Raw genomic sequence first — 27,955 nt, 5'->3', positions numbered from 1 at the left:
TGAAGGTCATCATTCAATACATGAATTTTTATGTTTTTTTTTCACCCGGTTGGTTGTGCTACTGTATGTTTAGGGCAATGTTTTCCACCATGCAGCTCGCTGTTGAGCATTTAATCCAAGGGTGTCAAACTCATTTTAGTTCAGGGGCTACATTCAGCCCAATCTGATCTCAAGTGGACCAGACCAGTAAAATCACAGCATAATAACCTATAAATAACTCCAGATTTTTCCTTTGTTTTAGTGCAAAAAAATACATTCTGAAAATGTTCACATTGAAGGAATTATCTTTTTACAAAGCATCATGAACAACCTGGAATTTCTTAGAAAAATAAGTTCAATTTCAACATTATTATGCCTCAGTTTATAATTTACACATTACAACTTACAGATCAGTGTATCTACAAAGGAACAAAACATTTAGTCACAGGTTTCTGGAACTGAATGATATAGTATTCCATTTTATGATCAAAATGACAAAAGTCAGACAAAAAAAGATAACAACAAAAACAAGACAAAATATTATAAAAAGGAGACACAAAACGACAAAAAATGAGACAAACGACACAAAACAAAACAGGGATAAAAAAAGTTACAAATCGATAAAAAATGGACAAATGTCATAAAACAGCCAAAAAATGACACAAGCAAGAAACAAAGCAAAAAAGTAGACAGCACAAGCGAGACAAAAAACACAAAATGACACAAATGATACACAAAACAACGAATAAAGCAAAACACAAAATGACAAAAATAAGAAAAAAAAAACACGTGAGAAAAAAAGGAAACGCAAAGCGACAAAAACAAGAACCAAAACGACAAAAACATGAGACAAATGACAAAAGTCAGACAAAAACGATAAAATATGACAAAAATGAGACAAAATGACAAAAGAACAACGAGCAATCAAGTATTTTACCTTATGATCAAAACAACTTGTCATGGTCTAGAAATTACTTTAAATTTATAGTTTTACAAATTTACAATTTGCTGTTTGTGTCTTTTATGTAATTTTTACACTTTAAAAAGTCGTCCCACGGGCCGGATTGGACCCTCTGGTGGACTGGTTTTGGCCCGCGGCCGCATGTTTGACACCCCTGGTTTAATCTATTGGGATTACATAGAATCATGATGACCTTGACTGGAAGCGGCCGGCATCAATACTGGGTGTCAATCGATCAGCGTATATACCAACTGTAAGCTTTTTTCCCCACTTCTAAAGGCCATCACACCAACACAGACAGCCGAGCCTGCTCTCAGACATCCTCTGGTATGAGCACAGATATTCTCCGACTCCAAACATTTATCCGGTTCACTGAACTTCAGTAACTGAGGGTATATGGAGAAGTTTGCAAATAACCGTTTCGCCTCATGGAGCCACCACAGGCCAAGTCCAGGCCAGGGGTCGACGCACCATCTGGAACACTGTTTCACACAACGCTGGTCAATGAGTACAGCAACCTCTTTTTTCTAAGTATCAGCGTCGTTATTAAGAGGCTGTTAGCTTCCTCAGTGTGTGAAGAGGTTATAAGTTCATCTTACCGTCTCCAAAACTTCATTTTGATGTTTTGTGTTGGTACTGAACATTCCAGCTTCTGCATGCTACATTAACCCTCTGAACCTCAAGCAGTTTCTGGTCTTTTTTTTGTCCCCCCTCCTGTCACATTTATTTTCACAGCTGGCACATTTTAATAAATGAGCACCTCTTATGGAAACAGCACAGCCATGACTAGAAGTAAGGAGAGCTCAAAAACTCTGTGTAAAATAATACAGTTTTAATGACACAAATCATAAAAAAGAAAAAAACCAAGTCAAATTTCTTTATTTCAAAAACTGAAAAATCCTGGAATCCGTATGTACTTTTCATGTTTTACCAATAATGGAGGGAAAAAAATGCGGCTGGGTCAATGTATAATTGAGGGATTTTGAAGTCCATGGGATATATCTTGCATACATTTTTATTAAAAGTAAAAAAAAAAAAATTAATGTTTCTTTGTGTTCATTATGATCATGTCTTTACAAATTTCATAATTATTTGTTATGGAAACAATCACATTAATAAAAATGACTGGATATCACTAAAATGTCAACTAAATAACCGTCTGAATTTAATAACAGCCACCTTCTAATTAGCTAAACAATAATAAAATGAACTTATTCATAAATTGTTTTGATTGTGTTCTTTTTATTAAGTTGAGATCATCAGGACAGATCTTTTTTCTTTTTGGCAATATATCACATTTTATATGGAAAATAACAAATTGTATCACTTTCAACTAAGTTCCCCATTACAAAACACCTCTCAAAGAAGTGTGTTAATTCCAGATCACGTGACCTGCTCCACATGATGTCATGTGGAGCAGGTCACGAAAAGTCCCTGAATTTTTGTCATGTGACTGTTGGTTGCAGCTGTGTCACTAAAGGTGTCTTGGTTGTGCTGAGGAGAGCAGAATTTTGTGTTTGGGACACAATCTGATCAAGCAAGCATTTTTTTTAAACAAATATGTATATGAGACATTGATGATAAATTGGTTTTGATGAAATATCACCAATTTGAACTTAGATGTGGTTCAGTTTTGACTTTTGGAAAGGTGAAAATCTAATGATTCCTTGCGATTTTACAGTTTCAGTTTCTGATTTTTTTGCTTTTTTTAACATGCCTTCCAAATTTGGTGGTAGATTTTAGGGTTCAGTCAAAATCATTAATTGATCAATCAGAAAAAAGGCCAACTGTATTTTCAGTCAAACAACATTGATGAACAGTTATTTAATAACTCTATGTTCCTCTTTTTGTCCCTTGACTGTTAAATATTGGCACTAAACATGAAATTAAACATATTTACAATAGCAAATGAAAGCAATTTTTGACATTGTACAACATTATAACATATTTGCCCTCAATCTTTGTTATATGTTGTTTGCAGCTGAGTCTTTTGTGGCTTTTCAGTTATACTGACTAGCATGGATTTTTTGGGTTTTTACATAATCTAGTTAGAGCAGATTGTTTAGTTTGAGTTATTTTTAGAATGAGACACATAGCATACTGTAATTTTGAGGCAACATCTGAATTTTAAACTCAGATTTGGTTAATTTTCCTGACAGAACACATTGCACATGATTACTTCAAGGACCTTCAGAAAGTTGACAATCCAACAATTCTTTACATTTCATAGTTTCCACTGTGATAAATGATGTAATATTGGCAAATTATTTAAACACAACCTGCCTTTCAAGTCTGCTGGTCGGTGTTGGGTTCAGAGGGTTAACAAAACAGTGTCCTTGTGCATACATCTAGGGATTTGTCAGGTAATCACTTGAACCACATTCTGTATTAAGTACGCAGTCAGAAATAGGAGAATAATGAGCATAGTGTGCATGTACATAAGAATGAAGTGCCTGTGGGTTGACTGTGATGAGGAAACCACTTATACTGATGTTTGAAAATTCTGAAAACACAATTGAGAAACCAAGGTTTGTTATTCCATGCTGTTATATTGCTCGTCTGCACAGATAAGTGAAGGTGAGAGCTTAGCACTGTGCACATTTCAACTGTCTAATGAAGCAGTCGGTCTATGATCATTTGCAAAAAATCAGCATGAGATGTTTGGATATTGTGAATTATGTTGCTCTCATCACGCAGCAGAAGTCTTGCTTTTACATAAACAAGCAGTATGAGGCATTGAGTTGTATAAAGCACAGATGCAGTTATGTTCCTGAAGCGTAGCCTGAAGCCAGTTGTTGCTGCCTCCAGATTCTCAGCCACTGCGAGACCAAATTTTAATGATACTCTTGTGTGTTTTTATTTGTTCCCACAACATAATTTGCTCCTTGAAAACTTCTTTATGCTGTTTTCCTGCAATCAGGAGCAATAGTTTAGCACAAGAGTCGGTCGTGGTTAAGCTGAAGAGTTATTCGACCTCTGAGTTCAACCATTACATGGTCAAATACACAGCAACACCATTAAAACCACTGACAAGTAAAGTGAACATTGACAAACTTCTTGTAAAGCAATGTTCTGCTGGCATTTATGTGGACGTAGCATCAAGACAACACACCTTGACATTGTTGCAGACAATGCAGACTCATCATGACAATAGAACTCCCAAAAGTCAGAACAACGGCCACTGCCACACAACAAGGAACAGCTCGAAGAACATGACCAAGAGCCCAAAGTGTTGGCTTGGCCTTCACATTCCCCAGCCTTTAATCTGATTAAACGTTCACAGGTCCCACCAGAAAAAAATTGATCCACAGGACCCAGAAGATGCACCACCAACACCACAGGACACCTCCCAATGTTCCATATCCATGCTCCAATGGGTTAGAACCATTTTGGTGACACCAGTGAAACCTCCACTATATTAGACAGGTAAAGGGTTCTTCAAAATTATCTTAACCTCAGCACAAAACATCACAGGAGAAAGACTGTTCTTGCAATGCACTTGGTCCACCAATGTTCAAGCTTCTCTATCCCGTCGTCCAAGAAGGTCACATCTTGAGCCTCCATTTTCTCCTCAACGGCATGCATAACGTGCCATGTTTAGTTAGCTCACCTCTGATTGGCTCAGAGTCAGCAGTCAGAGAGAACTGGGAACAGCGGCTAATTCTGGAGCTAAGTTCTAGAGTTTTTGTAGTTATTATGCTGTTGGCTACGGCCCACAGTAGTCTCTGTGAAGGTTCAATAAACGATCAGACAATGAGATAAAGTCTCACTCATTCATCACAGAGGGTCGCTACAGTGTGTTGCACTTCACAACTTTATCGATGTTCGTCGTCGTTTCACCCTGTTCCGAGCATTTTATTGTGTCTAATTTCACTTCCATAGAGATGGCTTTCCTTTTCTTAGAAGAACTGCCATCAGAAGAGTCTGACTTATGCTTGGAGCCATAATGAGGGGCACAACATTCACAAATGTAGCACAATCCAAGGTGGCATACAACTGGAGAATGTAAACAAAGCCGTCTTACAGCACCGAGTGACGACTTATTCGTCCACTCCGCTTGACAACTAGTTCCACGTAACCAGTTCTGATGTAACGATGAAACGCCGTAGGTCGAGGACGTCATAAACTGAGGACCCCCTGTATATTCAAGAACATTAAATTGGAGTAAATTATGTTCTGATAGATAGACTTTTCTCATGGGAAATGAGTGTTTATTTTGTATCAAACATGAAATAAAGTGCTGTGTGTTTGAGTTAAATTGTCTTTCTTCCCATTTCATGTCAGACAATATATTGTGCAGCTCTAGTAAAAACAGTGTCCTGTAAGTAAGAAACAATGAAGATTTCAAACTCAAAATATTCAAAATTTATCTTTTTTTTCCCCAGTATGTTAAAGTGATTTTGTCAATTTGCTCCTGACCTCAAATGTCAATCACAAATTGATCTTTGATTAAAAAGACCATACGGTAGAGGTGGGTAGATCGATCCCAACATCAATAATAGCGATACCAGCGTTGGTATTGATATTGAACAATACCAGTGTAATAAGATCAATACTTTAGTTTCAATTTCCCTCCTGTATGCCAGTTACAAAGACTAGCGCAGTCTGGATAACATCTACCAGTCTGCACTGTGAGGCGTTTAGGGAACATTGGTAAATGTAGTGTCTGTGATCAGCAAACGTTAAGCTAGTGAAGTGTTTCACCTCTAATCAGGTGGGACCAGGTGGGTGCGATGAACTGACAATGTCTGTCACGGTTTATTATCAAAGACAATAACCATAGGCAGAATTTTTTTTGTGTTCATCATTACAAAAGTAACTCTGTGTAAAAAATTTAATGTAAAAATGCATCTTAAAAGAGTATTTCCTATTTCAGTGACAGAAGTATTGCATAAGTATTGACCAAACTGTCAAAAATGAACACTGTTTAAGGAGGCTATCCCTCACTTTGTGCACATATGCAGCACCTAACCTTTATTCTAAATGTACCAACTACTGAAAAAGTTAGTCTGGAGTATTGGTATTGGTATCAGTATCGGTGATAGTGGCCCTGTATTTACTTGGTATTGGATCGATACCAAATGTTGCAGTACCGCACACCACTACCATACAGTAACCCTTCCCATCTCTATAAAACTGCCCTGAAAGAAAATTCATCAATGCGACCACGTCCTTACAAATTGCATGCAAATACAGGCCAGGCGTGCAGCATCTGCATCCTCTTAAACATTCAGCAGCGCTGTAGGGAGCGCTAACTAAGGAGGGGCTGACTTTGGAAGCCGACCCTCAAATACAAAACAGAGGCACAGAGAAGAAGAGAAACAGACACAGTAGGAGAGGGAAAAAAGATTGAAGAGTTGTTAGGAGGCGAGCGAAATTAATAGAATAAAGAAGGATGACTGGAGGCAGATGGAAGAAAAGACGGATGAAGAAGTGAGTGTGGTTCTCAGAAGCAGATACAAGGCATCAACACGAGCTCCTCGGGGACAGTAACGTTAGAGATGCTGATTATTTATAGACTGACAGACTCCTTTAGGAAATTACCTGTAAGGAAACACATTAGAGAGGAGCTGGCATGATTTGAATTCATTTTGCTGCAGTCATTTTAATGATAGTCATTCTGTTTAACCAGCGATTTATGTGGAAAAAAAGATTGAAAAAGTCGCCTGGTCATTTGTGAACGATGTTAACACAATGAGCCGTTGTTGGAGACTCGCCTGCAGCCACTTTGCTTTAAATCAGACCAGAAGTCAATTTAAATGAATGAGAAGCCCACAGAATGAAAGTACTATATCGTTATTCTCATTTGTAGACCTATTAAAGGGTGTACTGGTGTCAAATATTGGTTTTTCTGATTCATTTACAGTAAACTAGATTGAATGAGCACACACCTCTTTGCTTGTTTTGCTGTTGGAGTTTAAAAAATACAGACCTATTGGATTTAGGATTCAGTCATAATAAATAACTACTTGATGTTAAGCCACACATCTATATCAATATGACCTGTTTCTAACCCTCTTCCTGCAGAATAAACACAGCGTAATACATTCAAGTTTCAGGGTGAAACATGCAAGAAGATCCACTGGAGAGTTTCCTTTGTTAACCCGTGTAGGCAGGTCGTCATGGGACCTCATTAGGGGAAAGGTTGTCTTTTGTTTTGTTTTTCACTCCCTGATTTTTTCCGTCACGAGCAAAGTCGCGTCTTGTCACCTGTCTTCATTTAAGTTTAGCAACTTTATTTTCGGATTGTGAGGCATTTTGACATCACAGAGTTGAAAACAATGTCTTATTTCCATATCCAAGCAACTGCTGTGTTCATCAAAGACACTAAGAATAGGCTTTATAGAGCAAGAATAGAGGCACTGTAGCTTTCTCTTGAAGAAGTGATCCTTAATGACAAACTGGGTTTATGTTTCATGAGACTGAGGGATCGTAGTGTCCTATCAGTAATCTATGACATCCTTTAGGACAATTAAATTCATTCTTATGACACTGATTTAACAATGATTAAATAAAAGTGTGGTTTATATACTTTAATGAACATCCTCCATCTTTCACCAGCTCATATAGAGAAATAAAAGCTGAAACCGTGACTTTATTCTTGTGTTCTGTGGTCACTACTGTGGAGCTGCAGCACTGCTATTTCCAGAGGCCTCATCAAATACTACATAAGTGACACTTAAACTTTTTTAGCAGTCAGTGCTGCTTTCAACAACATCTCATTCTTCCATTTTTCCAGAAAGACCTTCTTCTAGTGATGGAGATGGCGAGCCGAAGTTGCTGAAATATTTTTCACAATTTAGTGTTTCATTTCAGTTGATTACTGCTAATTATTAATAATCTTTAATGACCTATTTTTAATGAAGACAGGTAATAATTAAACACATAAATTAAAGAAAATAACGAAAGGTACAAGGGTACTTCAAGGGTACTTCAAAAAGTTCTCAACCTCACCAAAAAACGGCCACATCTTTGGCACTGATTTGAATCTTGAGTATCCAGATTCTCCTCAACAGCAGATTGCATCGCTGGTACATATTACTATCATTTTATTACTTAAACCTACAGAAACTTTGCTATGTTCCATCACCGGGCAATATTATAAACATTAAGTGTGAAAATGGGCCCCTATTTATGTAAGAATGCACAAGTATTACCTAAACTACTAAATCATTTGCTGCTACTAGAATATATTGCTACCCTATTGACGGACACATTCACAGAAAATTCACCTACCTTGAAGCACTTGAAACTAAAGCACAGAAGGTGAAAAAACAGCTCACAAATACTACAATACCCTTCAGGTCATAGGTTAGAGGTCATTCAAGGTCTGACAGACAAGCCACCTGCTGCTTTTTTCTGTTTACCTCCCGGCACCACAGCTAATAGAAAACATCCTGCGCTCTGCCTTCCACTGGATGTCTACACATTCACACACAGTGCTGACCCATTGCCCATCCCACCGATAACTCTCAATCTCCTGCTCCCTCTTGTTGTTTAACGCTCTTTATTTCCCTTCCTATCCTCCCTCTACTCGTCACTCAGCCTCTGCCTTTCTGCATGCGGGCAAAGAGAAAGCCGAGCATTGCAGTGTCCATAAACACAGCTGAGAAACTGGTTGAGCCAAATATACAGACAAAAGCAACAGAAGCAGAGACAAAGGGAGCATCATCAATGATCCATATCCATATCACTATAGGTCTAATACTTGGCCCAGCTGGAGGGAGGCTGAACCAATCAGAGCATGACTTACATTCATAGACTCTCAGTATCCCATGGCTACAATTTTCAAGACCTCGCCTGAAACATGAAGAGGATGGTAAACGAAATGGATTCACCAAGGCCCATATCATTTTTCTGAGCAGCTAAAAACACCAAATCCCATTTTCTGAACCAAATGTTCAGCAGCTTGAACACATTTATTGAATCAATCATTCTCTCGGCAAAATGCTGAAACCAAATCAAGTAGCTCCAATGTTCAGCAAGAGGACCTCAATGGTTCTTAATAACAACACTGCAAACTACAGCACTGTAGTAGAATTAATCAAGTTGAGCAATTCAAATACATTTCTTGAATACAATCCTTCTAGTTGAACAATTTATGTGATTCAATTTCAACCTAATAAATTCATTTTCAAATTCTGTTATACAGTTTCTGTTTTGATATAGTTCTACTAGTTGAGAAATTGAAATTCAGACTACGGAAGACAAATTCAGTTTTTAAATAGACTTACTCTAGTTGAGCAATTCAAATAATTCAGATTACAGGATTAAGATTCAGTTTCAATGTAAAAATTCAGATTCAAAGTAAGTAATTCAAATCAGATATTTTAATGCAATCCTTCCAGTTCAGCAGTTCAAATGACATGTTTCAATACATGTTTTGTAGTTGCAGATTAAAATTAAAATTATGTAATTCAGTTTCAGTATTATAAATTCAGTGTTAAATCATGTATTTCAATATCAGATTTTAATGTAAATAATCTAGTGCCGCAATTTAGATCGTCATTCAAATTAAATTTTCTTACAGCTATTCCTGTGGAGTAAGTCTCAGTTAAATTGTGTGGTTCAAATTCAGTTTATTCGTACGGTTTTCTAGCTGAGCTTTTCAAAGTCATAGAATCAATGGTGTCAGGAGCAGGAAGTGCACTTTGAGGATGGATCATAGATCAGGTCAAAGCCTGTCCTCTGACCCAGCATAACTATCTGATGCTGATACTGATGCTGAATGAATTACTTGTCGACATTGATTTTGTAGTTAGATTTAGAGTGTGCATTTCATTGGCATTCCATCTTCGTGTTTTGGTCGAAGCGCTGAATCCATTCGACATTCAACACTATATCACTTGCAATATGCGGTATCTAAACGGTCTTACTGAGATGTGAGCTACATAATCATTTATCATCAGTAGTGTGTTTGTTTTGACCAGATGATCTTAAAACCTTGTTTGATTTTGAGCACAGATAAAAAATGTTTTAAGAAAAGTCTGAGGTTTTGTGAATATAGAGTTCAAAAATTGGGTTTTCAAGAAAGTTGTAAGTTATGTGTCTTTGCAGTTGTCAATGTTAGATTTATTTATATAGCACTTTTAAAAGATCTATGGCCAGCCAAAGTGCTTTACAGTGAAATAAATCATCAACAATACAAAAACAATAAAAGCAAAACAATAAGACAGTAAAATAAAACAGATAAAAGCTCTATTAAAGGTGACTCTGCTCAGCCAAGGGCCAGAGTGAACAAGTGGGTCTTAAGATGCGTTTTAAAAATGGAGAGGCTGTTCGCAGACCACACAGAGAGGATCAATGCATTCCACAGTGTGGGAGCCACAACTGCAAAGGCTCGATCTCCTCTGGTTTTCATGAGGGATCGAGGAACGTCCAGGACCATCTGGTCAGCTGACCTCAGGGCTCTGGAGGGTTGATGCACCTTAACAAGGTCACATAAATATTCTGGGGCCAGTCCATTCAGAGACTTAAAAACAAATAAAAGAATCTTAAAATCAATCCTGTACCAAACCGGAAGCCAGTGAAATGAGGAAAGCACCGGCGTCATGTGCTCACGTTTCTTTGTCCGGGCTGCTGCATTCTGAACAAGCTGCAGACGGCTGAGTTTCGACCGGCCAATGCCGACGTACAGGGAGTTACAATAGTCCAAGCGTCATGTAATAAAAGCATGGATAACTTTTTCTAGATCAGCCGTTCTTAGGTAGGGTTTGACTTTGGCTAGAAGCCGAAGCTGAAAGAAGCTAGCCTTGACCACTGAGCTGATCTGCTTGTCTAATTTAAACGCCCCATCAATAATAACACTAAGATTCCTAGCCTGCCATCGTATGTAAGGTGTTAGTGGAGCTGGCAAGGACCTGGACCGGGTCAGGGCAACCGAACAGGACAATCTCAGTTTTGTTTTCATCTAATCTTAAGAAATTTAAGTCCATCCATGTTTTTATATCCCTCATGCAATTAAACACAGCATGAAGAGATTCCTTAGAAGGGACCTTTAATGGCTAGTACACCTGCACATCGTCAGCGAAGCAGTGGAAAGGAATATCATGCTTCCTAAATATCTAACTCAGGGTTAGCATATAAAGGGAGAACAGTAGAGAGAGTTGTACCTATAAACCTGTGCAGCTCTAATGTACAGCACATGGTAGCCTCTGTTTATCTACTTTTATCAACTTACTTTTCTATCCACTTTGAAAATTACCACAAAAGTAGTCCCACAGACACTTTTCCTCGCCAGACTTCCATCTCCAGGCGAATAAAATTAAATCACGCTATCCACTGCTGCTGCCCTGACTGTCTAGACTGAGAGAGAGAGAAAGAGGTGGAGAGGTCCTTATGCAAAGCCTGAGGCAGGCAGTAGAGGACGGAGACTGTCTGGTAGCTGGCATGAAGAGGAGAGAAGAGAGAGGAGGATCACAATGTGTCGAGGAGAAAACAGAAAGAGAAGGTTTAAGGGAAAGTAATTGGGATGAGCAAAGGTCAAAGGGGGAACAAAAGACTTGTAATTGTCAGAGTGAGTTGACAGGAAAGTAAAGTGAAGAGGTTATACAGGCGTGGAGGATTAAATTGGAAGATTTTTTACAACTAAATGACAAGAAGCCAAAAGGTAAAATGAGGTTTGGACGGTAACTAAGAGATGACACATTTGAAACAAGCTGGCAGGAGAAACATTGGAGTTTACAGGAAAGGCACACAAATTTCTGTTTCCATTCCAGTCAGTGTTTACAGCAATTATTCCTACATTCATGTGTTCATATTATTTTCCATGCACAGATTTCGAAGGTTCAAAATGTTACCGAGTATCTGTTCACCTGGCAGTGAGTTTTGAGTAAACTGAAAATGTCTCATAAAAAGAACCTTGGCATTAACAGCTGGGTTGACAGAAACCACTAAAAAAATCTTTCTCTTTAACTGTGAAAATATTTAGGTGATTTTACATTTGTGTACATCTGTTTTAATTTGTAATATGCTGTGAATCCTGTTAAGATCCTATACTGTTCCCCTTTTCAGCAAATTACTAAGTCTCTCATGAATGTGTATTTTTCTGCTTAAAATACTGCAAAGATGGTTGGTTTTATCATGACTGTATACTAGCCTTGTTCTAATGGGGCTGTTTCAGTGTCTGTAGCTTTAAATACAGATGAATGGCTGTTGTTCACACCCTCTTCAGGAAGAAGACTCTCTCTGGATCTGTGAATGAGTGCGTGAGACCAGGACTTTGTATCATTTTTAACTTTCTCTCCAAGTGATCATTTGACATGGAAATGCCACTAAATTTCCAGCACAGCTTTTATTTTAAGTCATGTGTATGGTGAGTTTGTCAGACAACATTACAGTTATAAAAAGAGTAGATTAGTAGTAGCAGTGCAGAACAGCAGCTTGGAAATGGCTTTGAGGTACACTTAAAAAAAAAAAAAAAAAGAAGTTATTTTTACAGTAAAGTTCCAGCAGCTGTGGTTGCCAGAACGCTACTGTAAAATTACAGTAAAGAAATGTATTGACATTGTTGATTTTAGTTTAAAAAAATGTGCTTCATTCCATATTTTATTTTTTTTACATTTACTACTTAACTTTGAAAAACTTGAACATTTACATGAAAATACTATATAAAATAAAGTGTGTATAACTTATTATAAGTATTACAACTTTTTTACATTATCAGCATAACAGTTAGTGTATTTAACATTTAATATGTGTATTTTTAGCATTTTTTAGCAAAAATTACGGTTATAGCTGTCATCAATATTAAAGCATATGTCCATTATTATCGCAAAAGTACATCAATTTGACTGGCAACAAACTGTATTTTTTTACATGTAGTGAATGCAAAAATTGCCATGTTACTTGTTATAAATATTGCAGCATGTTTCCGTTATCAGCACAACAATATGTACATTTAACTGAAAATTGTATTCTTTTTGAGAATTAAATGCAACAATAACAATATTGTTATCATGGCATTTTTTCATTAAAAAATGCGCAGGAGTCGGAAAATGTATTTTTTGAAGAGAAAAAAAAATGTAAAAAAAAAAAAACCCACACTTTTTCCTGATTAACTTATTAACAGTGATTCAGTGTTACATAAACTGCATCAAACTGTTTTAGAGTTTATAGATTTTTACCATCATGGTTTGACAGTTTTTCACCATAAAATTTATAAACATTTTTTTACAGTGTGGCTTCCGGTTAACCTGCAGTTTCAGTTCACTGCATTTCTGTCACTGTTTCATATTTAATCTGTTTTCTGACAACAGAAACAGTAAAATATATATATGATTATCTTTTTGGGGAAGGTTTAGGTTGCACTGAAGCACAACAGACGAAATAAAAACACTTTAATGCACCCATGCCTTATTAATTTGTTTGAAATTAGAGTTAACGTTTCCTGCATCTCTGACAGTCCTCTAGCTTTACAGTTTCCACTAAGCTCTGACCTGTGTTTAAGCAGTCGTAGCTGCTAATGCTAACCACCTTATGGACAGCAGGTATGATGTTAGCATGTTCACCATCTTAGTTTAGTGGGTTAGCATGCTAGCATTTGCTAAAATCCAATAACTTAAACCAACAGCATATATTGCACTTAGCATTACCCCCAAGTATCTTCATGAAACTCGTTACTAAAACACAAATCTCTGTGGATTCAGTTAACTGGAATATGACACTAAGGGAAGAAAAAGACTGAAGGGTATGATAGGAGGTAGAAAAACAGAAATTAGATTATACAACTGCGTGGGGGGCATGAGAAGGTAGAGCACTGCTGCTTCGAGGAGAATATAACAATTCTATACCTTTGAATTTTTAAAAAAAAGGGAAAAGGAAGTTTATGATTAAAAGAACAAAAAGACTTTTTTACTAGCTATGCTGAAAATGAGAGGGGAACTGAAGGTTGAAGACGAGAAAAAAAAGGAGGAGGAGGTGCTGAGAAGGTTATTTAAGATGACAAGGTTAAAAGGAGGGTCAGAAAGGTTACTGCAGAGTGGAGACTAGAGAGGATGAGATGAAACAAGAGAGGAGGAGAGGATCAGCAGGAGAATGAGATGGGTGAGGAGAGGAGGGGAAGGCACAGATTAATTATACTGGGATATCCACTGGGAGTTACACAGGAGAGTATAAGGGAGTGGGAGAAGAAACAGAAGAGGAAGAAGAGAAAGGAGAAGGAGAAAAACTAGGAGGACGAAAAGCAAGAGAAGTAGTGGAAGAGAAAGAGAAAGAAAGAAGATAGAGGAAGAGAAAGGAAAAAGAGAAAGAAGAGGAAGAAGAGATAGAAAAAGAACAGAAAGAATATGATTAAGAGAAAGAGAAGAAGAGGAAGAAGCCAAAGAGAAAGAAAAGGAAGAGGAAGAGAAAGTAGAAGGAGAAGAAGAGACAGAAGAGGAGGAAGAAGAGAAAGAGAAAGAAAAGGAAGAAGAGAAAGAAAGGGAAGGGGAAGAAAAAGAAAGAAAAGGAAGAAGAGAATGAGAAAGAAGAAGAAAAGAGGAATAAGAGAAAGAGGAAGTACAGGAAGCAGAGTGAGAAGAGGAAGAGAAAGGGAAAGCAGAGGAAGAAGAACAGAAAGAGAAAGAAGAGGAAGAGAAAGTAGAGGAGAGAGAAAGAAAGAAAGAAGATAAAGAAAAAGTAGAGGAAGAATAGAAAGAAAATGAAGAGAAAGAGAAGGAAGAAGAAGAGAAAGAAAGAAAAGGAAGAAGTGGAAGAAGATAAAGAGAAAGTACAGGAAGGAGAGAAAGAAACTAGAAGAAGATGAAGAGAGAAGGTTAAGGGAGAAGAATAAATAAGAGGAGAAAGAGAAAGTAGATGAAGAGAGAAAATAGAGGAATAAGAAGAGGAAGAAAAGAAAGAAAGTACAGGAAGAAGAACAAAGAAAAGGAAGATAAGGAAGAGGTAGAGGAAGAAGAAGAGAAAGTAGAGGAAGAAGATAAAGAGAAAGTCGAGCAAGAAGAAGAGAAAGAGAAACTAGAGGGAGGAAGAAAAGAAAGAGAACGTAGAGGAAGCAGAGAAAGAAAAGGAAAAAAGAAAGAAGGGGAAAAAAGTGAAGAAGAGGGGGAAGAGGAAGAAGATGAGGTAGAGGAAGAAGTAGAGAGAAGATCAGACAGCAGCATCAGATTTGGAGAAGGTGTGGTTCATAAAATAACCCATGAAGAGAGGCAGCATGTTGAATTCAGGAGTTTCAGTCAGACAAAAATGAATTAAAATACCAAAAGCAGAGGAGAGCATTTGGGAGGAGAGAGAGGGGTGCAGCCAGGTGAGATGGGGTGAGTCAGGGTGTTGTGTTGCCGGGTGACTGGGTGGGCCCTGGAGGTCGAGGCTGCACTCAAATACTAATTAGGAAGGAACTGCAAACAGGAGCTTCAGCGACTCCCGGGAACAAACCTCCTATCGGTTGATCCCCACCCTCCCCCTCTTCCTCTTCTTATCTCTGCTGGGAGCACACAAAGACATATCACACAACTTACTCACAAGCAACAGGCCTAAACTTGCATCTCGAGATAAAAAAAACAAACAAGAAAATGTAGAAAACGAAAACAAACGAGCACACACACACAAACTACCCAAACCGAGACAATACAAGCGCATGGGGCCAGAAGTCCATTCAATAACGGCACAAATTGGAGGAAATGGCTTCTGAAATTACATTTTCGGAGGTTCTCATTTTAAGTGCATGGCTGCAGATTCACATTCATTTCCTGTGGGACTCGGTCAAGCGTCACATCAATCAAGCGGCACGTAGCTTCATCTTACAGCTATTCACAACCTGTAATGAGCTTAACGGGACGCATCTGATGGGGGAAATGTTTTCATATGCAATAGAAGAGAGGTTGTCAAGCACCTGATATGATATCTCTGTTTTATCTTTTGGTCTGTAACCCTTCAGGGACTAAATGAATGGATTTGGGTTTTAAATGCACAATGACAACAGCATAATGTTTCATTGTTAATGTTTTAAGCAGCGCACCGTGTTGAGCATTTGCCACATTGGCCGTTACTATTATACACATATAATCAGTCATTCTAATTCATGCAACAACATCATCATGTTTCTGTGACTAAAAAAAAAAAAAAAAAAAGAACATTTTGGTGTGAGAAGGGCCCACCCAAACCATAGGAGAGTGTGTCACACTGCTGCCATCTAGTGTGTAATGCCAAAGAAACACAAACAGGATTTGTTGTCATGGGAAAAGCTGTCAGCTTTAACTGTATACATCCATAATTAATAGGCAACTGTGAAATTTATTTACAACCTTTAATGTTGCTTCTGTTCTTACAGTATATATGATATCAATCAGGAGTTTGTGAATCATTTAAATGCATTATGTTTGTGTTATCTTGCTCTCAGTTTCAGTTAAATGTGAATTATAGAGTCATACTGCTGTTGAGGTTATCATGAATTAGAGTAGAGTTAGCAGGTGGTGAAAAAGGGGTTTTATTTTGTAGGAATCGAGGATCTGAGGTGGGGTCAAAGGCTGAGAACACAGTTTGGACTCAGTGGGAGAATTCTGTTTTATAACAGTTATAATAGTACATATAATATTTTCTGCACCACTCAGTCTCTTCTCCTTTATGTCTTTTACTTATTAGGATTCCCCTAAAGCCCATTAAAATGCTACAAAGCTACCCAGGAGGCCAAAGAGAACATAATGACTGACTGTGGGATATAAACTCAAGGTCTGCAGTGTTTTAAATAATGAACAGAGAGACTTGGAGACATCAAACTCACTGACATGCAGACGTTTCACTCAAGGACAGACTTAACATGTAAGAAAGTGCAGTACCGACTGCATGAAACATCCAAGATCACAATCATGTCCTGCAGTGAGTCTTTTGAATCTGCAGGAATTTGTTTTGGCGACACTGACACTTAGAACAATTATCTGAAGAGGAAAGCTTTGTTGTTCGCCTTTAGTCAAGTACCATATTGAATAGTGTGCTTTATAATAATATCTGAGCAAAACTTGCTTTTACCTGAATAACAAAAGCACTATCACATCTTTTCTTTTCCATTTCTCATTTATGATATATTTGTCAGCTTCTGGACATTCCAATGAATGAAATGAAACTGTAAAATATAACTAATAAAACAAAGTAGCACAAAGAAATCCAATATATGAGGCGGCGCTGACCTCCTCTGTCTGCTGCTGACTCAGATTAGGTGATGAGTGAAGCTTCACTGCACACAATAATACTCAAAAACCCAGAGATACTATGAGGAAAACTCTTTATGTCTGATTCATCTTTGCAAGGTCTGTCTTAATAATGAGTAAGGTCAATACATAATTGAAGGATTTCTGAAGTCCATGGGATATAGCTTGCATACATTTTTATTAAAAAAAAAATTTAAATGATGTTTTATATGTTCATTATGATCATGTCTTTACAAATTCCATAATTAATTATTAGGGAAACAATCACTTACTAATAGAAAATGACTGGAAATCACTTTAAAACAGGGCTTTGTTGCTTAGCTTCTAATTTGCTAAGAATAGCCTTAAGTGGAGCTGAATTATTTGTGGATAATGTTAGGAATATTCCAACAGATATTGCAGTTTGATTTGCAATATCATTCTTTAATTCAAGCTTCAGTGCAATATTCACTGTGTAATAGAACATGTTCATTCATTCAACCTTCATTTGAACGCGGAAAACACAGATTTTCTAGGCACACAAATAAGACACGTTGGTAAGCATGGCAATAAAAACAGTTAAAGGCAAAACTTGTAAGTTAGTGAAAATATTCAGAAGAATTAGAACATTTAATTTTGTTTTTTAAAAATGAATGAATCAACAAAAACAAGAACAGCTGGAGGCAAGATAAGGAGAAATTATGAACCTAAATTACTCATAGGATAAAAATGAGTCAAGTTTAGTTTGTTCTGAAGGTTATTTCAGGTTGAAGGTGAGTGAACACAAAAAATACGATCAAAAACATGAACAAGCAGGACAGCATGAATTTGTCTAAATCCTGGGTTAGACATGCTGCATGTATGAGTTACTGGTAAATAATAAGACTGGGTTAATGTCAGCTTACATGCTTTAACTACACAGTACACACTGTAAATCTGTGGGCACACATAACCAAACTACAAGTCTCCATCTGCTTGAATTCAATAAAATAAAATTTAATAAAGCGCTGCAACAAACGGTTATCATTGTTGATTAATGTAGTCTATGGTCTAGAAAATGTAAACATTCCAAGATATTCAGTTTATTGACATAGAGGAAGAAAAATCAGAAAATATTCACATTTAAGAAGCTGGAATCAGAGATGTAAGCCTCTTTTTTAGAAAATGTACTCAAACGAATTAACAGATTATCAAAATAGTTGTATAGTAATCAACTAATCGTTGAAACTGTAATTGAATTAAAACATTAGACTTATTAGCCACAACAATTGCATGGTTACTCCGCCAAGGAACAGCGGAGTTTTGTGCCAATCGGTGTATGTTTGTCCGTCTGTCTGACTGTAAACAACATTACTCAAAAACGGACTAACAGATTTGGATGAAATTTTCAGGGAAGGTCAGAAATGACACAAGGACCAACTGATTATATTTTGGTAGTGATGCGGCTTATAGTCTGGATCTGCAGATTTGTTAAAGATTTCTGTATCATTGCGAGATAGCAACATGGTGTCACTGTAACTATGACAACAAGTGAATGCCACGTCAGCTGCCTGCTGCGATCACATGATTGTGATCCTACTACAAATCCACCGCTGCGGACTTATCCGTCAGAAATGATAGAAGGAGCGATTGATTAAATTATGGGGGTTTTTGCAAGTCCCATCCATTTGCATTACATGTTCAGGTCATGTGATTCGGTATCCGTACATAACGTACACATGCATAGCACAGGCCTGTGCTCATCGCAAAGTCATTTTGTTTGTGGGTACATCTACAATCAAGCCCAAAATTATTCATACCCCTAGCAAATTTTAACGTAAAGTTATTTTTAAATGTAAATAAAAGCTGAGAAATATTTTTTTCCACAGTGATGGCACTTGTACATCATCTAATTATCTTTTGGTAAACACCTGTGTCATTTCCTTTCAAAAAAAAAAAAAAAAAAAAAACCCTAACCCTTAAGTCGAAATTTGCTAGGGGTATGAATAATTTCAGGTTTGACTGTATATTTAATGGCCCCATTCTATGTTGCTGTGATTTTTGCCACAAATTTTTTCAAGATTTCATCCGTCGGAAATGATATCACTGAGCTCTGAGTGCTTTTCTCATTCAAATTTGATTTAAGATTGATTAATTGTCCAGCCAGAGTTTCAAGATTGTTATTTGTGATTTTGTTGTCCTAATCACAACACAGATTAATGCAAAAATCCCCATTTAGTCAAGAACTATTTCCATCCTTTCTGTGTTGTTGTATTTCTGTTCTTATGTAAAAAAAAAAAAAAATGGAGAAGACTTAGACTGCCAATAGAAAAATAATGACCAGAACTTTAATGCACAAAACTTTTTGTCTTTCCTGTTATTCAGCATTACGGTCCATCAAACTAATGTCTGCTGTGGGATTTAAACTGACTTCTATGTTTGGAGACTCAAAACAAAATGAATAAGCTAGAACTTCCATCTCTGACAATAAACTATTATTCAATAAACAGAAATATTCAGGTTTTCTCTGTGTGTTGCTTAAATCTCTTAATGTCACCGTCTTACAATGAATGCAGTAATAAATCTTTGACATTCAAATTCTGCTGCTGATAAGCTGTATATGAAGAATAATGGCTGCTATTACGTGTATCAGTGCACTTAGCGGCGGTTCAGAGGATGCACTAGAGTTAAAGAAGAGATAATGGAGTGTATGTGTGAGAGGGAGGGTCATATCTTTCAGCTGGCACATGCAGCGTAACTCTATATTCCACTCAAACTATTCTAAATTTGGCTTTCTTTCTTGCCTCGGAGCCTGCCTGTCACTATTCAGTGATTCAGAATAGTGACTCAGATTGTTTTAAACCACGCAGAGGCACACTGCTATCTCAGTGCCCCAGAAAGAACACTGATATCTCCATTTCCTATGAGTGCACATTCAAACGTAGACACACATATGCTCATGCATTCACACACTTACAAATACACACAGGCAGGCAACAGCACTGCGAAGCTGTAAAACACAAGGTAGAACACAAACACACATCTTCATATATAAATAAACACAATCAGAGCTAAAAAGACACGTGTTAAGATGAGATAATGTCACATATTTCATCAGAGACTTTGTGGTCGCATCCAGCAGCGCCCCTCTGTGGTGATCCAGGTGTACTGCAAGCACTCTAACCCGTGTGTGACCCTACTGTAGAACACTCATACATGACAGCAGGCTGTGTGAAGGATTCGTGTGTGGATTAACGTCGGTTTAATTGGAAATCAGAGGAAGTAGATAGTGAGCGCAAACATATCTTACACAAGTGCCACCCTCCTTAATCTGACAATCAAACACTATACTGCTCTCTGTATGTCTGTCGCCACTGAGCATAAGGTTTGTCCTGCATAGAAGAATTTTTGGCACCCCTCAAAGACTTTTCAGTGACACTGAAGGAAGACGTGAGAATAAAAATAGCTGAATTATTTAGTGTGGTTTCATGTACTCCAGCATAATAGGCATTTTTGTTTATCGAATGGAAGGAAATTCACAGGGAAATGCACAGATTTATCAAATAACAAAACACACACGCATTGACTTTACTGCTCATGGACTGATCATGCTTAGACCCCTAAAAGTCCATCTGAGCCAGGAAAAACCCAAGAGCAGTTCAACAACACAGTGTTTGGCATTACATTCTGCAAAATATGAATATAGACTAAAGGCTGATCAATAACTTGAATCTTCTTAATGACCACTGTGTCATATTGACATAATGTATGTCAATATGACAACATGCCAATTATACACATCAAATATATGTGTATCATATTTGTGAATGATTATGTTTTGAAAAACCCTTTGTTTTATCTGTTAAAGTTGACAAACAACAACAACTGAGTGTAGGAAGCCACAAGAGGAAGCAGAGGTACCGTGACTCATCTGTATGCACCATACATCAAAGCACTGACATTTCCTTTTTTCTACTGACCCACTGAGGAACGAAACAACTTCAACAAAGTATTCAGGCTAAAGGCGATTCATCTATCCATCCATCTGTTTGATCTATTTGTCTTGATTCTAGGTGTAGGTGTTGATTCGCTGGGTGATTCATTACCTCTAATGGAAGATGATGGATTAGTTTACTGTATTCCTTTCACAAATGAGTTTAGCTGGCCTGGCAGAACAGCAGATTACTCTGCTGTAATTATCATTAATGACTCGTAATTAAACAGCGTCAGGACGTCGCAGGGGGACATGAGCTCAATTACGAGCTGCGTCAGAGCCAAACGTCCTGTCTCCACAGCCGCTATACAGCCTCCTACATCAGCTTCTCCCTAATGCTGCCTTCAGCTGCTATTGGAAATTTGACCAATGAACCGTGATATTATATTTCAGTGGCATTTTCTTGCACTTCTGGTTGGAGCTGAATTGCAGAACAATCATTCACTGTAAATACTGTTGATGCATCACATTTACTATCAGCATAGTTATTTCATTCTTTCATATGCATTTCTCTTGTTATTTTGATGATTTTTGGACCACACTATCAATTTGTCTGATATGCAAGTGCATTTTTATGAATGTAATCTGAACATTTTAACACTATTCTGCACAAACAGACATTTCATAGTGCTGAATGTATCTGTCAAGAACATGCTCCTCTGTAGGCATGTCCTGTGGATATTTTGACTAGAATGTTTTGCTTTAATAAATGTGTACATATTTTGTTTGGAAGTGCATTATACCCACTGAGAAAAACACACAAGGACTTGCAAAATTATACAAACGATGCAGTTCACATCCTATGACCACTTTCATTTCAATATACGATTTGTGACCTTTACATGCCCAAAAAATGTGCAAATGTCCCCCTAAAGGCAGGGAAATTTAAAATGATAAGCAATGTAAACAATGCAAATTTAAAATTGCCTTTGCAAATGTTTAATTAGAAGGGAAATGAACTAAACAAATCTGTTTAATTCTGTAGACACCCTGCAGCAAGAGCTTTTTGACCAGAATTACTCAGTGTAAACAAAGCATTTGTTTGTTTACAAGAAAATTCCACAGGGTCTCTTAACCCTTAGGTGTCAATTTAAAAGAAAAAGTTACAAAGAGGTCCTTACGGATAAAAAAAAATAGTTGTCATAAAAAAGTTTTAATGTGCATTATTTTTGTTTATGCAGTTTCATGTTTAAAAAAAACACTCAGGACCTTGTAATGCCAGTTTGCTTACATGAACACAAAAGTGAATTATTTTAAATATAAAAAGTGCAAATTTCTTTCTTTTTTTAAAGGAATATCACAGTCTGGGATTTGTCAGTGATTAGAACCAACACTGGTTCTGACACTTTTTTTTTCCAGTGTCAGACTAAAGAAAAACCTTTAGACAACATTGTCTTCATTTAAAAAAAAAAAAAAAAAAAAGAGGTCATATATTTTTCCACTTTCAATGACTGCTCTTTAAAGTCTTGATCACAATTACCTCACATTCATTCATCTTTAGGATTTTGACCCTTTAAATGCCGGTTTGTTTACATGACGCCACCCCTGTTCCTTTATGAGAAAAACACACAAAAAAGGAATATTTTGAGTATATGTAATGCGGAGTAGAAGTTCTTTTCTTTATTTTTTTTTTTTATTGTCACAATCTGGGATGTGTCAATGTTTAGCACAAACAGAGATTTTTATTTTAATGCAGTGTCATGTTAAAAATAATAATAATAATAAAAATAACTCCACAGTCTGGACCTTTAAAACAAAAATATCCTTCTCAAAAATGAAGCCTAAATTGCCCCTAAAGTACACAAATTCACCAAATTGTAGGATATATGCATGAAAACAGCCAAAACTATCAGAAATACGAAAAAATTAAAATAACAAAAACGTCCATGTGCTGCATGAGGGTGAACGCGTCTCAGAGCTGTTTTCTCCGTGCAGCCCCTGAACGCAGCAGCGGCTCCGTACACTTGCAGATGCCTGCAGCCGCAGCTTGCTTCACTGCGCGGGCGCAGCGGAACATAAAAGAAAAACAATGTGTAGGAAGAGGACAGCTGTTTCTGCTCACTAACACTGACTGATCATGGCCGGTCGGTGGCGAGGCGGTCCTCGGGTCTGTCCGGGAGAGCACACCGGGGGCCTAAAAACGGCGCAAGAACCGTCCGGGGAGACCGAGGAGTCGCTGCGGGAGATGCCGCGGTGGATGCGCCTGTACTTCTACGGGATGCACGGCGTGACTCTGGATGTCCTGCTCTCATCTCTGCAGCGGGTTGTAAAATATCAAGACCCCAAACTGGTGGGCTTCTCCTCCCCGTATCTCTGCGTCCTGCATTCACTGACCCACTTCGCCCTGGAGAAGATCTACTCCCGGAGGAGGTGTTTCCCAGGTCGGCCCTCGGTGTTCCATCTGCTCCTCTACCCGGCCGTCTACATCGGGCTGCAGGTCCTGATCGGGAGCGTGAAGTCGTGGAGCGAGCAGGTGAGGCTGCTTTCCTGGACGCAGCTGGCGGTGCACTACATCCTGGCTCAGTATTTCTCTCAGGTGCTCCACAGAGGGATGTCACGTCTGCAGTATCACCCCTCAGTGATGAGAAAACTCACCCAGGAGGGCGGCTGGAGACCTCCTCATGGTCTCCCCGGCTTTGCGCGCTTCTTGTTCTTCGGGATGCACGGCTTCCTGGACGAGGTGCTCTTCACGTCCATCTTCAACCTGGTGGAGAAGTCCGACCGGAGCCTCAGCGGCCACACGTCCCTCTGGTCCTTCCTCATGTACGGCAGCTGCAGCTTCGTGGTGGAGAAGCTCTACCTCCACCTGCACTACACCCGGGGCTGGGGCACCTGGAGGAGGCTGCCCATCTACATCTGCTTCATCTACACCTGGGAGTTCACCTGTGGGTTGCTGCTGAGGCAGTTCGACGCCTGCTCCTGGGACTATTCCCACTATCCCCACAACTTCATGGGACTCATCACCCTCCTCTACCTGCCCGGATGGATCCTCCTGAGTCTGTACCAGGATGTTCTGTCCAACGTCCTGCTGGGGATCAAGTGCACCAAAGACGGAACCGACTCCAATGGAGAAGTCAACGGACGAGTGGAGTCCAAGAAAAAAATATTTTAACACTTCTCTGGCCCATTTTCATTGACATTACTCTATGAAATTGAGTAAACAGGGCACATATTTATTACTAAACTGACTGAATGAGAGGAAATCCAGTAGATTTTGGGTGCACATATCAAAATATTTAACTTTAACTTAATTTGTTTTGGGCAGGAAACACATAGTTGAACACAGGAAGCTATGGTTTACATTGAAGTCTGGATAGGAGTCTGCAGATCAGACATTTTCCACTTGTCAACTCTGCCAAGTCTGATATTTCAGGGTCCATTAATGAAGATAAAACACACAGGATCCCAATTGTTTAAATTCCTACTGCCGTTTTTATCTATGAAATGTAAAAAACTGTGTAATTTTAGCCACTTTTACGTGTCTTCATGGCTAAAAAGGTGTGAATATTCAGCTTTTTTTATTGATTACTGTGGCAGAAGTGCAATCTAATCCGTTACAAGTGGGGTTGGACTAGCATGCTTTATAACTGTAGCTCATATCTGCATGCTAAAGCTACAAATATAATACCATCTGAAAGGTTTGTGATTTAATCTACAGTCAGTGTTTTCATGAAGAAGCAACTGTTCATCTGTTTAATTTCTTTTAATCTTTGTGTTAATATGACCCCTGCATGCACAGCAGCAAATAGAGACAAGATAATCCCAGTAATGGATGTAGCAGAAGAAAACACTTGTAGCTGAAAGGACGTGAGGAGCCGAGTGAGATTTTACTGTGAATTTTTCATGAACCATACGTTACTTTGCTGGAGTGCCTTCCTGTGCAAACCCGAGTCAGCCAGACTCACATAAACAACACTAAGAGTCCACAGGGATCCCGTCTTTATCTGCAAGTGCTACAGTCACATTTAGACTTGACTCTGTTGTGAGGGTTCAGTAAGTCCTTAAAATGTTAGAATCTCTCACTTTGGGTTTTTGAAATTAGAAACTAGCTTTTGTCATTATATCCTGTCACTTGCTTCGTTGATAAAAAGTGGTGCAAAAACACATTTCTGTCAAATTCTACCCAAGCATGCAACTAACACTGTGCCTTTACAGCACTAGTGAGCCCAGTACTGTGGTTGGTGTGGTCTAACTTGGCAGCTAAACTGATGTTCTTAAACATTTGCATTCTCTACCCACCTGACTGAATGACTCTTTAAAAATTTTCCATGGCCGAATAACTGTAATTTACCTTCACTTTTGTGTTGTTCACTTATATAGGAATAAAAGACCAAACTCCTTCTAGAAAAGGTGCAAAAAGCTGGGATAAAATGCAAATTAAAGTAAAAAACAACATCTGACTTGCAGTGGCATGTACTGTATGACTTGCAATTTTGATTAAATCTGAAATTTTCCTGTGACACAACTGGGATTTCTTCATTTCTGACCGTCTGCCTCCACCGTTACGATCACATAAAGTCATAAAATGGACAAAAAAAAATGGAGCAATCAAACATTGACAAGGAGACTGCACAGTACAGAAGACCAATTCTTATCTTTCTTGACTTCCTTATTTGTTTTTCTGGGTGTTTATGCTCCATTAAAAGATAAACTGTCATAGGCTACCTAAAAAACACTGTCAAGGCATTGTCGCCTGAAGGCAACAGTTTGTGTTTCCCCAAACAAGTCTCAACCAAAGGCCAAACCACAAGCAACATATGATTTATAATGTTACTTTTATGCATGTAAATATATTTCTAGAACAAACACACACACACACACACACACACAGAGTAGTTCCTGGTACACACTATTATCTTTCATTATGGCTTCCTTGTTGAGATACTGTTTAGAAAAATTCACAGGGAGGAACCAAAATAAGTCAACAAGAAGTCTACAGCACAGACATTTTTTGGATGTCTGGATTTATCTCGATTTTGAAAGCCCATTTTAGTTTCTTTCTGTAGGTGTTTAAACAGACAAACCAGCCATTGTCACAGCATTGAACTGGTGTGTATTACATGCAGATTCGTGTACAGTACGTGATCAAGTCTATGTTGTAATAGTGGAAGCAAAACTATAAAAACCGAGCACTGAAAGAGGCTAAATTTGTGTTCAAAGGCTACGTTTTATCTGTACTCTCCCTGTATTTATGACACCTTGGAGATCATTGTGACATTAGCAAACACACAACACCCAGAGGACTGTCAGTGAATACACCAGTGACCTACAAACTCCCATTTAAAAGCTCATTAGCGGTCTCAAGCAGTACATTATGACTGCTGTGTGTAAACAGAGAGCAGGAGATGAAACTGTGGCACACTAGATACTTCACGTTCAACAGCTGAAAAGTTAACCTTGTGATGTAGTGCTTAAACATTATCAGTTCATTAAGTGGGTCAATATATAATTGCAGGACTTTTTGTATCATAGTTGACATTTTTGCTGCATACATGCTTCTCAAAGGGCAGCTGCACTGCAAACATAAAATATTATATTATGTGATGCATTGCTATAGTTTAAACCAGCCCTATTCAATTAGCGGCCCGCGGGCCACATGCGGCCCGAAAGCAACCCTCGAGTGGCCCTAAAGGAACTGCCGAGTGATTGGGACTTGGGTCCGAGAAAAACAGAAAAACATCTTTCAGTAACACTGACAAGTTCTTACAAAAACTCCGACATTATTGCAATCTTTGAATGCAACACATACCGTAACCTAGCAACTAACCCACAATGCATTGTGTTGAGGAGACGCGTTTGAAAAGTTAACATTAGCAGTTCTATACAGGCGAAAATAGCAGCATGTCTTTTTCTATCCTGAAACGACAAATCGGTGAGGAAAACCGTCGGTTTAATCCTGCGTGGACTGACAAGTATTTATTTATTTACCACCAAGTCCGAACGTCAAACCAATGCGTTTACTCTGCAACGAGTGCTTTGCATCGCTGAAAGATTATAATGTCCGAAGACACCACATTGAAAAAACATGCCGCGTTTCGGACAAACTTTCCCGAGGGATGTCATGAGAGAGCGGCTATAATTCAAACTTTGACTGCATCTTACAACCGGAGCTGTACTACAATGAAGCGGACCTGCACAGCTCAGGAAAGGGCCACGAAAAAGAGGCTGTTCACAGACTCAGAAACTGTGAAGGACTGCATGTTGGCTGTCGTGGATGAAGTTTTAACGGACGATAAAGTTAAGACGAGTGTGACATCTGCTATCAAACAGGTCTGACACGTCAAACATTCTCGCCACAGATGTCTTCGAGACATGGTAAGTGCAACAAAGCAGCGTGCTGTAGCAGACACTAAAGGTAGTTTTATGTATTTATGTGACTATTTTATGTTCACTTATTATAAGTTTAATATTTAAGAAAGACATTTTGTTTTGACAGTTATTTCACTTAGTTGCACTTTATTATGCACTTTGATGTCAGCTTTATTTCGTTTCAAAGGGATAGTAACTGTGTCACTGTGCCTACTGTTTATTTTTTTTGATTATATGCACTGAAGCTGTGACTGTCTCAGATGAGACCAAATATGGACAGGGACAAACTCTGTTTTTTATTATTTCAAAAGAAGAAAAATGTCTCAAGTTCTGTAAAGTTACTGTTAAGCAAGTTATTTTTTAATGCACTTTGAGATGTGACCAAAACAAAAGATGGTGTTTCTAATCGGCACTTAGTTTTTATGTTCATATGCACCTTAACCTGTGCTCATATTTACCTATCAAAATGTGTTGAAGTTGTGTGTTTGAAATGTAAAATTTAAAGAAGCAGTATTTCAGCACAGGTTTAGTTTAAGTACTGCTCTTCTATTGTTTTTATGTCCTTTTGGATGTGGCAATACGTTAGTAAACATCCAGTGTGTTTGTTATCTAATC

At 38.1% G+C, this 27,955-nt stretch overlaps 1 protein-coding gene across 1 annotated transcript; it reads left to right on the top strand.

Annotated features, from left to right (window-relative positions):
• The first annotated feature begins 22,983 nt into the window (after positions 1-22,983).
• Positions 22,984-25,513, top strand: tmem229a (transmembrane protein 229A). Its single transcript, XM_023290252.3, has one exon. The coding sequence runs from the start codon at positions 23,109-23,111 to the stop codon at positions 24,141-24,143; it is 1,035 nt and encodes a 344-aa protein (XP_023146020.2). The 5' UTR covers positions 22,984-23,108; the 3' UTR covers positions 24,144-25,513.
• The last annotated feature ends 2,442 nt before the right edge of the window (positions 25,514-27,955 follow it).

Source organism: Amphiprion ocellaris, chromosome 21 (assembly GCF_022539595.1).
Source record: "Amphiprion ocellaris isolate individual 3 ecotype Okinawa chromosome 21, ASM2253959v1, whole genome shotgun sequence".
NCBI classification, from domain to species: domain Eukaryota; kingdom Metazoa; phylum Chordata; class Actinopteri; family Pomacentridae; genus Amphiprion; species Amphiprion ocellaris.
Note: the sequence above shows the minus strand (reverse complement) of the source record. Positions and strands in the feature narration are given on the sequence as shown.